This window comes from Culex quinquefasciatus, chromosome 3 (genome assembly GCF_015732765.1).
Source record: "Culex quinquefasciatus strain JHB chromosome 3, VPISU_Cqui_1.0_pri_paternal, whole genome shotgun sequence".
In the NCBI taxonomy this organism is placed as follows: domain Eukaryota; kingdom Metazoa; phylum Arthropoda; class Insecta; order Diptera; family Culicidae; genus Culex; species Culex quinquefasciatus.
Window position 1 is genome coordinate 120,407,767 of NC_051863.1, and position 16,039 is coordinate 120,423,805.

The window sequence follows — 16,039 nt, forward strand, 5'->3', positions numbered from 1 at the left end:
AGAAGCCCCTTGTTAAGGTCGTCTTGCAGGGTTATCAAGACCGTCCGATCTCCGACCTGAAGGGTCACCTCTCGGACGCCGGAATAAAACCGCGGGAGATTAAAGTGCTCTCGCGCAAGACAACGGTAACAGGTACACACACACTGTACCTGTTGTACTTCGACTGCGGCACCGTCAAGATCCAAGACCTGCGGCGGACTAAGACGTTGGACGATTTTTGGGTAAACTGGCGGTTTTACACCAAGAACCCGACGGACGTAGCGCAATGCCACCGTTGCCAGAAATTTGGCCACGGCTCGCGGAAATGCAACCTCCGGCCCCGCTGCGTGAAGTGCGGTGAGTCACACCTCTCGGAGGCGTGCGCACTGCCACGAAAGGCGGACTTGGGGGACAAGGCAGAACAAACCAAGCCGCGTGTAAAGTGCGCGAACTGTGACGGCAACCATACCGGCAATTACCGCGAATGCATCGCGCGCAAGGCCTACCTCGAGGAGCAGGAAAAGAGAAAGAAGAAAGCAGCAGCGTCCCACACTCCTCAGCGAAGTACGAGCGCAGCCGTTCCTGCAGCTGGACAGCGTACGGTTCCAGCGGAAAACTCAGCGTTCCCTCCTGGTTGAGGGCGTTCGTTCGCCAGCGTGGTCGCTGCCGGTAGCGGCAGTACGGCCCAGCAAGAAGTCACCGGGGAAGATCTCTTCACCCTGCCGGAGTTCTTTGCTCTCGCGGGGGAGATGATGACGCGGTTTCGGAGCTGCCGGAACAAGGCAGAACAATTCCTGGCCCTTGGGGAACTGATGATCAAACACATCTACAAAGGATAAATTACCTGTGATCTAGATATAAGCTTTCTCTTCCTCTATCCCCTTTCCTTTGCAATTTCTGTAAGTTTTTTTTTATAGTTTTTTTTTACTCTTGCTAGTGCTTTAGTTTTTTCTTTTTTTTTTTTTGGGAGGGTGGTCCAGCCGCACATCGTTGATGTTGAAACCTCTAAACTGGGCCCTCGTCCTGTCACGTCCGTCAATAGTCTTGTCGTACATTACAACTAGAATCAGATCTGCCAATGAATTAGTACACTTCGACCAAATAAACACTGACGCTGTATGGATCTGACTCTAGATAAATGCACAGTTGAGTGTTATTCATAAGTCCAAAATGTTCAATTATTCATTTAAGTCCAAATATTCATTTGCTAACTGTTTTAAATTGAAAATCTAAACTTTTATCTAAAATCCTCTAAACTTAATGTTCAAAAGTAAACGTTCCTTTAACTGTTGTAGTACTACTTTTATCAAAAACAATAAAAAATTATGAACTGATATACAAATAGGACAGAATCGCGATTTGAAAAAGAAATGACCATTTACGTCAAAAGATCCGTAGTTCCTCGATTCGCAACAATGGTCGATACAACCATAATCCGAAAACCGTTAGTTCAACAGATCAACGAATTTTGTCCGATATCATTACATTATTGATTGATCGAGACTCTATGGACAATTTGACATAAAAGAATGCCTAGTATTCTACATCAATCAAAGTTTATTGACAGCATTACTCTAACTTAATAATTGCAACTAAATTTAACATCAAAAAGATTTGGAAAGGATACAGATCTATTTTAAATGCTAATGCTAAGCAACAAATCAATTGTACTATCCTGAAGTCCCAACCTAAATCCCACATTGTGATAGTGAAAAAGTCACAGAAGCAGCGGTGTCTTGTGCAATTGTGATATTTTCACTATCGGAGAACTACCTAGTTCACGAAGACAGCTTATCGGTCAACGCTTAAGCCCTGGGGCTGCGGCAAAGCGAGTTCTCGTAGCATGAAGTGGTGTCCATAGTGCTTATAAAAAAGAATTTATACCCAAATTTTAACTAATGCACTAGGATCAAATCATTCCCCTTGACTTGACAAGGCCCAGGGTACTCTTGCTAGTGCTTTAGTTAAAGAAATAATTGTTCCTAAATGGATTATGATGCAACACACAGCTGTAAGGAACTCCAAAACTCTGTTATGCACTTCAAAATAACTCATTGTATCTTGATTATTCACAAATAAAACCGAATTGAATTGAATTGAAATCTTCCCTATTGTTGAGTCGTGTTTATCTGTTGCTATTTCTTCTGTCGCGGTGTTATATTTTGGTCCTAAGCAGTTTAGAAAAGTTTTTCAAAAGTACAATAGTAATATTTGTGTTAATCCTTTGAACATTCCATAAATTGAGTAAAGGCTCGAACCTCACTTGCTTTACAAAAAGGTGAAGTTTCAAAACAATGGACAGTGAAGGAAATGTACTATGTAAAGAATCAATAGTAAAAGGAACATAGTATGTAATTTATGAAGTAGATAAAGAAATTAACAATAGTTAATAAATTAAGGTAACGAACAAGCTTAGATTGTATTGAGGGCAATTTACAGGAAAGATGAGAAATTATTCAAATAGATAAATAAAGAAAAGGCACATGATAAAAAAAATTTACATCGCTGCCAAATTAAGGGAAAGCAGACAGTTTGTTACAACAGCATACATTGGTAAAATAGAGTGGAAAAGCGTTGAGAAATAAGAAAATCAAATGAGTAAAATCGAAATCAAATGGAGGATAGTAAACAGAAGCCGCGTTAGTAAAACTAAATAAACAGAAGATAGGTGGTAGCTGAAATGGAAAGAAGAGAAACCCCGTTGTGCGATGTTTCAGGTACATCCACAGCAGTTGACTCAACATACTGCGAATCAAAACAATACCGTCTACAATCACAAATTAATTCCTTTTCCCACATTGGCGCGCCCCTTTCTTTTAGCCGTCTCGACTCTCACCATTGCTGGTCAAAGCTTTACGAGTCGTTTCCACAGGCCACCAGCTAGGTTACACCTTGTCATCATGATGACTAAACCAAGCCAACGTGGAGGTAAGAAAATAGGACACTTGCAAAGAACCAGAGCCATGCTGTTTTGTCCAAACAGCACTACGGATGTAGTTGGGCTCCTTCCGGGATGTTCCTCGCCTGGGTGTCAACCTACGAGTATCATCAGTATCATGCACCCTTGGCCTGCTTTATGTGTTAAGAAAATTCACCAAATTCACCGATCAATACCAACAAATATTTGAAAATGTTACTTTTCGATACTAGTACAAAAAGGTTCAACTTTCCTGCAACCAGTTCACTGCCGTTCTACGCATAATTGTCCCATGTTCAAAAAAGAGCAAATGAGAAAAACGCGATTGAAATTTTTCGATCGATTCCTGTGTTTCTACGCATAATTGTCCCGGTTAACATTATATTACCCTTATTTGTAATCCTGTTGCAGGTAAACAGGTAAACAAGACAAAATGCTACGAAAAACTCACGATTTCGTGACTGAAAATACTTGGCGGGACAATTATGCGTAGAAGTTCAACGATGGGACAAACAGACTTGGTGTTATTTTCAATGATTTTCTGAACAAAGCACTAGATTTTATGTGTTTTTCTTAAAGTATAACTTAAAAATGATAAAAAGTCAGAATCGTCAAAAATGACATGGGACAATTATGCGTAGAACGGCAGTTCAGTGCTCAAAAGGAGAACCTTTAAGTTATTGTTGGTAGAGGAAAGTAGGCCGATTCTTCGCTCGAGAATGACAGGATGTTCCCTACCCTGTTCAGTTTTTTCTTCGTTTCCTTGTTCAGGTAATCTTTTTGAGTAGCCTTGATCCACGGAAAACATTACATTGGACCAGTAAGAGGAGGGACATAATTGAAGATCGCCACACCCGTTAACTTCTTCTTATATATTCGTATTGCAAGCAATTTTGCTGGTTTTATTATTTTTTCTTTTTAATTGTAATAATGTTTAATTATTCGGAAGAGTTATTCGGAACTTTTGCCCCTGATCACGAATTCGAGGTCCGTTTTTTGATATCTCGTGACGGAGGGGCGGTACGACCCCTTCCATTTTTGAACATGCGAAAAAAGAGCTGTTTTTCAATAATTTGCAGCCTGAAACGGTGATGAGATAGAAAATTGGTGTCAAAGGGACTTTTATGTAAAATCAGACGCCCGATTTGATGGCGTACTCAGAATTCCAAAAAAAAAAAATGTATTTTTCATCAAAAAAAAACACTAAAAAAGTTTAAATTTTTTTTCCCATTTTCCGTTACTCGACTGTTAAATTTTTTGGAACAAGTCATTTTATGGGAAATTTAATGTACTTTTCGAATCTACATTGACCCAGAAGGGTCATTTTTTTCATTTAGAACAAAATTTTTCATTTTAAAATTTCGTGTTTTTTCTAACTTTACAGGGTTATTTTTTAGAGTTTAACAATGTTCTACAAAGTTGAAGAGCAGACAATTACAAAAATTTTGATATCTAGACATAAGGGGTTTGCTTATAAACATCACGAGTTATCGCGATTTTACGAAAAAAAGTTTTGAAAAAGTTACTTTTTGCGTTTCACTTTGTTTCAACGTCCGTGTCTGTCGCGGGTGACCATGAACGGCCATGATCGATGACGACCAACTTTTTCAAAACTTTTTTATCGTAAAATCGCGATAACTCGTGATGTTTATAAGCAAACCCCTTATGTCTATATATCAAAATTTTTGTAATTGTCTGCTCTACAACTTTGTAGAACATTGTTACACTCTAAAAAATAACCCTGCAAAGTTAGAAAAAACACGAAATTTTAAAATGAAAAATTTTGTTCTAAATGAAAAAAGGCCCTTCTGGGTCAATGTAGATTCGAAAAGTACATTAAATTTCCCATAAAATGACATGTTCCACAATTTTTTACAGTCGAGTAACGGAAAATGGGAAAAATTTTTAAACTTTTTTTAGTGTTTTTTTTTTTCGATGAAAAATACGTTTTTTCGGAATTCTGAGGACGCCATCAAATCGGGCGTCTAATTTGACATAAAAGTCCCTTTGACACCAAATTTCTATCTCATCACCGTTTCAGGCTGCAAATTATTGAAAAACAGCTCTCGCATGTTCAAAAATGGAAGGGGTCGTACCGCCCCTCCGTCACGAGATATCAAAAAACGGACCTCGGAATCGTGATCAGGGACAAAAGCAAATCGAAAAGGGGTCGGGGCAACTTTTCCCGATTTCGTGAGTTGGTAGAGAATTACCCATTGGTATTGATTAAATGACGTTTTAGACGGTCAAAAACAAACAAACAAACAAACTCGCAAACAAACAAACTTTTTGACAGTTTGACATTTTGCCTGCATTTGTTTGCAGAAACGTCAATTTGCATACTATGTTTGCGAGTTTGGCAGCAAACTGACCAACACAAAAAAGTGCAAGTTTGTTTGTTTATTTGTTTGCCATAGTCTAATAGCTCCTTGAATAAAGAACAACAATGGTATATTTAACAGGACTCCCGAGCAAAGCATACCCATCTCGCATCGACCTCACAAATCTGCCTGAAAACTTTTTTTGGGTTGTTTGTGCATATAAAAGGCTTGTATGCAGATCGGAAGGAAAGGGGTCAAGAAACAGCTTTACGAACAGCAGAACAAAGGAGAGGGAGCGATTGCTTGGGGCTCTCCCTCTCTGACTTGCTTGCGCTGCCGCTGCTACCCATTTGATTTTTTTCTTGACCGGTTCCTTCCGAAGTGCGTATACCGCTAAAACTAGCATTTGGGCTAATAATGGGCACTTTAGGTCAAGGGGAAGAGGGACAAATCGGGACACAAAGTTTGAAGGCTTAAAAATGTAAAAAAACCTTTCAAATGCTGTAACTTTAATAAAAGGCTGTAAAATTCAATTAAATTAAAAAAATCAAAATGCATCTGAAAGGGTATGGAATTGCAACAAAATGCATGCCAAAGAATCCCAACAGGTTAAGTATAAAGGGAGTCATTGGCATTTTAGTGAAAAAATGGCACATTTTTTAAACTCAAATAAAAAATCAAATCTGGAGTTTTTTTTGAAAAGGTCCAATAAACCAAATTTTCAGTTTTTGCTTTTTGGTGTTTTTAACACCCCTGACTCAAGGCGGTTTCAAAAACACCCAAAAAGCAAAAACTGGAAATTTGGTTTATTGACCTTTCAAAAAATATCAACGCGATTCGACTTGGAGCTTGTAGGGGACGTCTGGTACTGCCGTATTTGTGACACTTATTATCAATGGACTGCCACCCTCTCTATCTTTTAATTCTATCAAAATTTCAATATGTCTACTCACGCCGCGATCTTAGTATTCGTTCCATCGTCCCAACATTTGGCGATAAAAGCTAACAATCAAAACAACTCACCTTTTAAACGCGTACGACCCGGCATTCTTTCTTGGTGTGCCTGTTGAATAGCGCGCTTAACCGGTGGTTGCTGAGGGTTCATCAACATGAATCACCACAATTTGAGCACGTTCGGCATCGAGAAAACCCTCGCCGAAGTCGAGCAGGTCAGTATGTTTATCGAATGTACTTGCAGAGCCTCGATAAACATCTCTCTTCTTGCAGACCTTCCCGCCATGGCTCGTCAACTTCCAGGACCCGGTCGAGCTGTACCGGGCCCATCCAAGCTACATCTGGTGTCAGGCGGCCTTTCTGCTGGGTGCGCTGCTCTGCCTGATTCACGCCTTCAAGCGGGGTGGTCGCTGGCCGTACCTGTTCCTGGGTGCACTGTGCCACGGGCTGGTCGTCGAACTTATCTCCTACTTTGTGCCGAGCATCGATAACTTTTGGCACTCTAAAACACCAATCGATTTCATCGGCCACCGGCTGCCCCTGTACATTATCTTTCTCTGTGAGTTCAACGCACCTGTGCCTCTGCGCTTGTTGAACCGAATTTGATGGATTATAGCTAATCTCTACTCTTACAGACCCGGTGTTCTACTACCAGGCGCACTGGGCCGTATCGAAGCTGCACCTGAAATGCCGCTGGTCGGAACACATGGCCGCCGGTCTGCTGGTGGTCCTGATTGACATGCCGTACGACATCGTCAGCGTCAAGTTTGTCCACTGGACGTGGCACGACACCGATCCGAACATCGCGGATCGCCACTACTGGGTTCCGTGGAACTCGTACTATTTCCACGCGACCTTTGCCTTTGCGTTCTCGTTTTGGTTCCACAACGTGCGCAAATGGATCGATCGGCGCAAGTTGGACCGCTGGCAGGCTGGATCGCTGAAGGCGGAGCTGGCCGCGGTGATGGTGGCCGCGCTTTTCTCCTTCCCGGGAGGGGCGCTGTTGTTTATTCCGTTGTACCATCCGTTTCATGACTTCTTCGGCGTGCCCGGTGAGGTGACGGCCGTGACGTTGCTGTTTGTGTTCCTGACGACGCTGTGGAAGTTTGACCGCAAGAGCAACCGCCGGTTGCCGGAAAAGTAAGTAGACAATTTTAGTTTATCCCTAACAAATTTTAAAGCTCAATAGGTACCAACAGTACATGCCATCCGAGAGTTGATGTGCAATGTCTCGAATGTCATTATACTTTTGGCCAGTTCGTAAGGTTTTTTTTTGGTCGAAAGTATATGACATCGCGCCTTTGGCGCTCTAAAATTCAAACCCCTGAAACTTTTGTTGTTGTGAATGAATTTGGATAAAATTTGGGGTATAATTAAGAAACTATCTCAAGATTAAGTGCTCAAAATATGAAGTTGGTCCGATCAATATTTTTGGAGTCATCGTCTGTTTAGTAAGTGTCGGTCAAAATTATTTTTAGTTTTTAGATTTTTTAGTTATTTTTTTCAATGGGCGGTTGTTATTTACCCTCAATCAAGATAATTTTATGATCAATTGGCTTATTTCAACTATGAAGTTATTATTTGTTGGTCCTATTTTGGCAGAAACACTATTTTTTGGTGATTCAATAACATCAGAAATAAAAGTTATAAAATGTTTTTGAGTTTTTTTTTTCATACAAAAATGTATGGAAATTTTGGTGCGCACCTTTGTCCCGCAAATTTATTTTTAGAAAAATAATGGTAAAAAATTAGAAGAAGACGAATTTCAAAAATTCTTTAAGGATTATCAAGGTAGGCTAGGCTAAACAATAGTTAAATGGTTTCAAAGGTTTCTGGAACCTGAAGTTTTGTAAACCTTACTTCAAATATTAGATCAAAATTGCCCAAAAGTGACTTTTGCCAATAACTTTCAGAAACTTCAGTTTTTTCACTTTATTTTTGTAAATACATAAAATTGACCCTAAAACAAGTCGAAAACCCAAATATGACATTTTTGGGTTAAAATTAACTATTAAAAAGGCTGGTGCGCACTTTTGCCCCGTACTACTCTACTTGTACATGATCATTCGTTATAGTCGGGGGAAATTATAGAGTTACTTAAAGTACGTCAGCCGGCAGCCGGCAGTGCGTGGCCGAATGGTTACGCTGTCCGCTTTGTAAACGGATGATTATGGGTTCGATTCCCATCTGCAACAACCTTCCATCGGATGAGGAAGTAAAAATGTCGGTCCCGGCCTTGGTTTGTTGTTAGGCCGTTAAGTCATTCCAAGGTATTAGGTTTTACGCCGACTTGGTTTTGAGGTTAGAAATTTGACAGCTTGGCTGCACTGTTTACATTTTTTGCACGTGTGTCTCAGTAAAAATGTGTGTGCGTGTGCACTCGTGACGTCACGCTGTAAAACCTAATAGGAGTCATCTCCATGCCATAAGTACAAACAACACACCAAACCAAGCCTACTCCGGTGGAATCGCTGGCGGCGGTTGGACTCGCAATCCGAAGGTCGTCAGTTCAAACACTGGGGTGGAAGGTTCCTTGGAGTAGAAAGAGGTTTGTGTGCTCTCCCCATTCAAGCCTTCGGACTCCTTGGTTCGAGCAGAAACTTGCAATAGAGACCACAAAAGACCCGGGGGTCGTTAATGTGGATGGTTTGATTTTTTTTTGAAAGTACGTCAAAAGTTATTCAAAAAAGAGATTTTGGTTTAAATTGAGAAGATTAAGTCTAGAGTTTTTTTTAATGGGTCCTATAAACATATAAGAACAATAGCAAATAGAACCATTTAAAAGTTAAAAAACTCTAGACTGCCCATGTTCGCAAAAATGTCCCATATGCATTTTTGTCGATTTCGAGTTAGATTTGGGAATAGCTTCGTTTGTTGTGTTTCTTTAAGCTGCACTGATAATATTTACCACTTTGTTTAAAAAAAAACGGATTATCAACCGCAAGTTTGCTTGTCCCATCTGAAATAATTTTTGAAATTTGCCAATATTGAATAACGTCATGATTCGAAATCCGGATACTTAGTAGCATATCATTTTTATTATAGATGACTATTTTTAAAAATTGAAAAACTGCAAATATTTCGCTAAAATCAAACTTTCGGTGGCTATATTTTGGAAACGGAGCCCTTAATCAAAAAATCTTTAAAGTAGGGGAAATATACCCTTTCTAATCAAACACCTATCTTCGTCATATGGAGAGTTTGATGCTCGATTTAAGCTCCAAAAATACTATTTAGGCTATAAACTCGAGTAAGCACGCAAATTTATGCCATTTTCTGGCCGCAAAGATCAAATTTAATGCACTTTTGATCATTGTTTCTATTTTGCAAGACCATTTCTCGTCATTTTGGTGGCACACACATCCACACGTAAGTCCAGAGGATAACTGCTTAACGAAAGTCGGCATCAATATCTTTTCACTTGCGCTAACGATTTCAAAGCGCTTAAGATATAAAATTGCTTCCAACTACCGGTAACATGTTCTTTTGACCATTACTTAGTCACTCACTTGAAAAAAAATCCCGAAAAATGTAAATAATTAGCAAGCACCATCAAAAAAACAAACGCGCTAAGTCTTTTGACGTTTCAATTTTGACTACACATTCCAATCGAAGGCCGAAGAAAACCGAGCGAGGAGCGAAGGCAAATAAAGAACAAAGGGTGGCCACCAACACCACCAACTGCTTAGTGCTGCCAGGAAACTTTCGCTATGAATGCTACTTTTCGTGAGTGTTCGCTTAAAATTTCATCCATTTTGGCAGCACTAAGCAGACCCAAAAGTTGTTGTTGTTTATTTTATTAACGTGACTTTAACCTTGAGAGGTCATTCGTCACTTAGACCCAAAAGAGCACTGGAAAAAAAGAAGAACTCGATTGATTAGAATGCATTTTGGAAATATTTTTTTAAAATGCTTGTAAAAGGAATAGAACAACTTTTAGGACAACTGAAAATAAACAGAAACGTTCACAAAAAGTTGCTCTACTCGTTGGTGTACTAGATTTTAGTGAATTTCAAGGATCAATCCAGATTATCCAGTATCATTAAAACACGACCGCTTATTAGGCTTAAAATGGGCATATTTCCCCTATTTTTCGATTGCAAATACAATTTTGCATTAAAAAATAATGTCAAACTTGTTTTTGCATGAAACTTCGATTTTTTCCAAAAATCACTTTTTTTCAAAAATTCATAACTCGGCGGCAGATTTTTTGACCATGTTTCTCTATGGCTCAAAAGTTGCGGATTTTTGTCTCCTAATTTTTTTTCCGTGTTATTATTTTTTTCTCAAAAGTCCAACATTGCCGAAGACACCAAATTGATCAGAAAATTCACTCAAAAGTTACAACTGTTTGAATATTTACATACCATTTTTGTATGGACAGCAACCAAAATTGTATGGAGACTTGTATGGATGAACCAATCACACAAAATAGTTTATTTTGTCATAGGGAAGGCCCACACTTTTGTGAGTCAAATAAAAAAATACAAATAAAATCCATTTCCGGGTTTGGTAGAGAATTGCTCTGTTAACATCAAATCAATCGATATTTTATATAAAAATTTGCTAGAATTTATGGAAATCAAAACCATAAAGATCGGCTTTGCCTTCTTGCGTTCTTGATGAGGAAATATTTCAGTGAAATGTTTCGCATTGGTTATCTTATAATTTTAATTTATTAAATTGTTTTGACTAATGTCAAAAAACTTTAAATAAAAGTTGACGTTAGAATTCATCAAATAACACAGTTTGGACATTCACAATGCAAATTTATATCCAAATAATTGTTAAAACAAGATGAGGTGTCCGGGTTTCGAAGCGCCCGGGAATTTGAATTATGACGTTAATCAATTTTTCAAAATATTTGGCTTAAAAGATTTTTGGTCTTCCCAAATGTCGACGTCAACTTCTTGTTAAAATGACAATTGAACACTAGTTTACTTAGTAAACTATGATTTAGTTTGTGAATAAGACCTCACTCTTTCTTTGACACCGTTACTAAGCAGTCGATCTTTTTGTTTACTCTACCAACACTTCTAGTACCAAAAATGCACAAAATTGGCCAACTTTCAGCTTGCGTTTTCTTACCACTCTCGACATTCGACATGTCCACAGCATTTTTAACTTCTTTGACATTTTAAATTACATCAAAACGAGACCAAGAAACCTATCCGTTTGAAAATAGAAACATTCATATTTTTATTAACTACAAAAATACAAATGTATGACTCAAATTTGGTAAAATTTTAAATACGAATGAATTCCGTTAAAGACAGTCGAAACTAAACAATTTTTTTTTTCTAAATTCCCTTCTTCTTACAGACTCGACACAATGGGCCGCGCCCTGATGACCCACCTGGTGCTGCACTACTCTACCTTTTTCGCGATGGTCATCTTTCTCAACCCGGAGGACGTGGTGGCAGCCGGTTTGCACGAACCCATCGGTGACTGTACGGCCAGGACGCCCGTTCACACGGTGCTCAAAACGCTGGATAAACGAACTTACCTGTGCGCCGAGGACTACGACGAAAAGTACTTTGATTTCCACTGTTTGGACCGGGCTCCGCGCGAGGGTTCCTACTGGTACACAATCTGCGGGACACCGTTCGAGTGAGTTGCTTGCTTTTGCGAAGGTTTAGAGGATTGTGCGTTGATTGAGGGCTTTCTTTCTTGGGTTGCTTGCAGGAATCGCGCCGAGTACGTGCTGGTAATGATGCTGATTAGCTTCGTCGCGTTGATGGTCTTCCGGTCGATCCACTTCGATTACGACGTTCGGTTCGAAATTTACGACCTCGTTCGGAAGGACAAATCCGGCCAGCAGCAACCGTTGGTGGGCAGCAAGCAGAGCAAAAAGAACAAGTGACTTGCAAGATGAGTCATGTAATTCAAATTAATAAAACCGCTTAACGCAACAAAGTGAAATAAACAATCATGGCAAGCACTAGCACTCCGACCGGAACGGCCACCATCACCATCCAGTTACTTTCTTTGGTCTCCTCCACCTGAACTCGTTTACGTTCGCGGTGCTTCTTGCGGCCGCCTACTTTTCTCTCATACTCCTCCAACTCGCGTTGATTTTCTGCCTCCTCCTGCTCCTTTTGGGCGCGCTCGCGCTCGGTCAGCACCTGCTCCTTGGCGGCCTTTACGGATTTGCAGCTTTCGTCGCACTCCAGTGACCGGGGGTTGGTGCGGGCCGCACTGCAGGCCACCTCCAGCCTCCGGTGGCGGCATTCGCAGGTGATTTTCACCTTTTTGGTGCACGCTTCCGGGTTCGGACAGTCGCCGGAGTGGCACGTCGAGTTGCAGCGATGGCCACAGGGGAACTGCGAGGTAGGAAGAATTGTTGTTTTTATCATGTTCCTGTTTTTAACATTTATAAAACTTACATTTTTGATACATTTTTGCCCGCAGCTCAGAATCCCCTCGCGGAACGCCACCAACTCCTGCTCCGTCTTGTCGCTGCTGTAAAACTCATGACACTTGTAGAAGATCTGCGTCAGTCCGCAGTGGCAGGCCACCTTTGTCGGCGCCTGGCAGGGATTGCACGGTGGCGGATGACACGGTCGCTTGCACGGATGGGAACACCCGGCGGGACGCGGGATGATGCAACCCGCCGTGCAAGACTGGCACCTCGGGTCTTCTTCGGTTGTGTCGCGTTTCTTGAAGGCGTGACACTGGAGGGGACAGGTGTGGACGCCGCATTTTAAAGCGCGACCACATTCGCGCCCACAGGACGCCGGTTTAGAGTTGTAACAAGGCCACTGCGCCGTTTCGTGACCTCCGATGCAGGTCACGGGGACTGGGACCTGACATTGAGGGTGCGGCAACTGCTTAATCTCGACGATTTCCATTGGAACGTCCCACGGACCGACGGGTTTGAAGTTTTTGTCTTTGGTGACTACGCGGACCGCGTCGTGGCACTTGGCCGCGCAGGGATGGGCGCAGTTGGTGGTATCGTTGGGGAGTTCACAGATCTTCTGGCACGGCGGACAGTCGCCCTGGTGGCAGTGGTGCGGGTTCGTGTGGTGACACTTGGAGTGGATTCGACAGGGAAGTCGGCATTTTGGAGCGCCGATTTTCTTCTCGCGGCCGCACGGAACCTCCTGGGTCGTGCCCGTACACCTGCACTTGACGGTTGCTTTCTGGTTGCAGGGATAACACGGTCCGTGGTGGCAGAGTGAATTGCACTTGTGCTTGCCGCAAGGCAGCGTTTTCCCGCAAACTTTATCACACGGAGGACATTGGCTGTCGCAGCACTTACGGTTACAGGGATGTTTGCCGCAGCTTCGTACGTTCTTGCACTTCAGGTCACAATTGAGCACTTTGTGGCAAGCAACTTCCTTGCTCAAGGAACCACAGCGGCAGGCCTTGCGAACCAGTTCCAAGCATTGGCCACATTTCCCCAAGTGACACCGTTCGCTGCAGCGATGCTGTTCACATTCCAGGTACTTTTGGCAAGTATCTCCGCACGTTCCAATGTCCTCGGAGCAAGACGCGACGGAGCTAGTTTTGCCACAAGGACAAGTCCTAGGCAATCCCAACGGACACTCGCCGCAGTCACCTTCGTGGCAAACTTTTTCGCAGCTGTGCAATCCGCACGCGTACTTCTTGCCGCAAACCTTCCCGCAGGACCAACGCGACTCGGAACAGTTCACCTCTTTGGTTCGTGAACCGCACGCACATTTCTGTTTGCTTCGGCTCGTACACGGTGGACACTCCGACGCCGCGTGGCATACACCGCCACACTCGTGGATTCCGCAGTTCCGTTTGAGCTTGCACGTCTTCAGACAGGTCCAGGATCGCTGCGAGCAACGAATCGTTTTCGCGTTCGACTGGCACGACACGACGACCGTCTGCGGACACGGCGGACACGGTCCCGGATGGCACAGCAGGACACAGTTGTGACCGCAGTCCGGCACGAGCCGCTTCCGGCAAGTCTCGCCGCACGAGTGCGGTATCAACCAGAGGTGATTTGCCGGGTTCAACTCCTTGGCGCAAAAGCACTCGTAGTGGCGCGGAATGTCCACCGGTTCGTACTCCTTGCGGCACTTCGGACAGTCCCAGTGCACCGACAGTGCCGGCTTCGGGATGTACTCGCCCCGACTGTTGTAGTAACCTTCCTGCTGTTCGTGGGAGATTCGCTTCTGCGAAATGCTATCGTTCGCCCACCGTTGAATGCACAGCAGATGAAAGAACGTGTAGCAACTCTTGCAGGACCAGATCGAGTCCGCCCGCTTCACCGTGCCAATGCAGATCAAACAAACCGCCGAACGGGACTCCAGCAGGTTCTGCAGGTACTCCTGGGTCTTGCCAATATCCCCACCACCGCCTCCGTAGTTCTTCAGCACGGATCCCAAAATGTCCTGCGTCGGGCCATCACTTCCACCCCGCTCATCCTCATCCTCGCTGGACTCGTACGACTGCTGGGCGGCGTACTTTTTGGCCGCTTCCAGGTTCTTCTGGTGGGCCTGAGCGAACTTTTCCTCGGACTTTTTCAGCGAACTCGATGGGCCACCGCTGTTAGCCGGTGTTTTGACGTTTTTCACCTTTGGCTGCTGCTGGCCATCCGTCGACCCCGCGTTGTTTCCCCGATTCCACGGGTTGGCCGGTTGCGCGTTGCCTTTGTGGTGGTGACGGTTTCGGGTGGACATTTCCGCTGGCTTTTTGGCTAGAATTGAGGAACTTTATGAGCTGCTGATTGCGTGCAAAATTTTGCGTGGAGATTTTCCTTTACCGTTTGGCGTTTCGCTTTCTGACGTGGTTCTTTGTCGGCGTTCCTGCGAGTTGGGTGACGTTTTTCCACTGCACGCGAGAATCGATAAAGAAGCTCTCTGAAGATAGCTTTGTGAGCTATTCACTGAGCAGTTTTAAAATTTTGCTTCGCTTCGTTTTCACAGTCTCCTCGGATTTTAGCGGATTGCAGACTAGATTAGACTCTAATCCCAAGCCCAAGTTGCCTGGAAATCGATAATTGGTAATAGGTAGAACCAATTCCACCTGAACCAGATTCTCACCACCATGGCAGCCGTCCATTGCCGACCGCTCCCATCTCCACCGCGCACCAGGGACAAGGAAAGGGATTAGGAAGAAGGGAAGCGTTGATGCTCTACTTTTTTCAGAGTATTATGGGAATATCTCCATGGTATCTACTGAGCAGTCTTGAAAGTTGATTACAATTTATAAAATGTATGAATGTATGAAACTGATTATCTAGACTTAAAGTTATTTTTGCCAAGTTTTTTTTTTTTGTCATCAATTTGATTGTCCACGCTCCATACAAAAAAGTTTTTTTATGGACAATTATTATAGCCAGTATAACTTTTAGCACTGACATTGAAAGGTTAATTTTCCCTTCTGTTATTTTTGGTACAGAAAAGTAGGCCATTTTGTCAATCGACCAAGACAGTAAAAGTAAGCAGTTTCACGACGGAATTGCACTTCTTCCGCTCTAATTGTGTCCGTCCCATATGTAAAAACAGCAAGCCGAGAAAAACGCGTGTCAAAGTTGTCCCGCCCATAAGGCTACGTGTTAGAATTTCACGAAAAGTGGATTTTCTCCGGCTTTCTAGAACAAAGTGCTACATTTTATTGGGTTTTCTGATAGTTTACAAGATTTTGAACCAAACTGCATCATTAAGCATAGGCATAGGTGCCCACCCGCAGCTGCTACTCCGTTATTGACCAGGACCTCCAGAAGTTACATCCACGAGCCGTGGAAGATGAGTGGGAGCTATCTTTCCTCGCTTCGCAACTTCTCAAAGGCCCCTATCATGCTGTTCAATACCGGCGCCGGCCACGACCAGTGGTAGGGTCACGGGGAAGTGGATGGGAATGTTAGTCCGATACTTGAGTGATAGAGACCGCCCAA

At 42.8% G+C, this 16,039-nt stretch overlaps 2 protein-coding genes across 3 annotated transcripts; one reads left to right on the plus strand and one right to left on the minus strand.

Moving 5' to 3' along the window:
- The first annotated feature begins 6,132 nt into the window (after window positions 1-6,132).
- On the plus strand, window positions 6,133-12,142 carry LOC6045505. Its single transcript, XM_038258912.1, has 5 exons — window positions 6,133-6,386; window positions 6,445-6,730; window positions 6,807-7,311; window positions 11,494-11,781; window positions 11,857-12,142. Exons 1-5 carry the CDS (start codon window positions 6,327-6,329, stop codon window positions 12,032-12,034), a joined length of 1,317 nt encoding a protein of 438 aa, XP_038114840.1. The 5' UTR covers window positions 6,133-6,326; the 3' UTR covers window positions 12,035-12,142.
- LOC6045506 (NF-X1-type zinc finger protein NFXL1) lies at window positions 12,032-15,065 on the minus strand. Of its 2 annotated transcripts, XM_038258909.1 has the most exons (3): window positions 14,906-15,065; window positions 12,558-14,839; window positions 12,032-12,494 (listed from the first exon to the last, which is right to left on the minus strand). In XM_038258909.1, the coding sequence occupies exons 2-3, from the start codon at window positions 14,820-14,822 to the stop codon at window positions 12,075-12,077; spliced, it is 2,685 nt and encodes an 894-aa protein (XP_038114837.1). In that variant the 5' UTR covers window positions 14,823-14,839; window positions 14,906-15,065; the 3' UTR covers window positions 12,032-12,074. The 2 variants fall into 2 exon arrangements, with proteins under 2 accessions (XP_038114837.1, XP_001862868.2); XM_001862833.2 differs by lacking the exon at window positions 14,906-15,065 and having other exon boundaries at window positions 12,558-14,899.
- Between the last annotated feature and the right edge of the window lie 974 nt (window positions 15,066-16,039).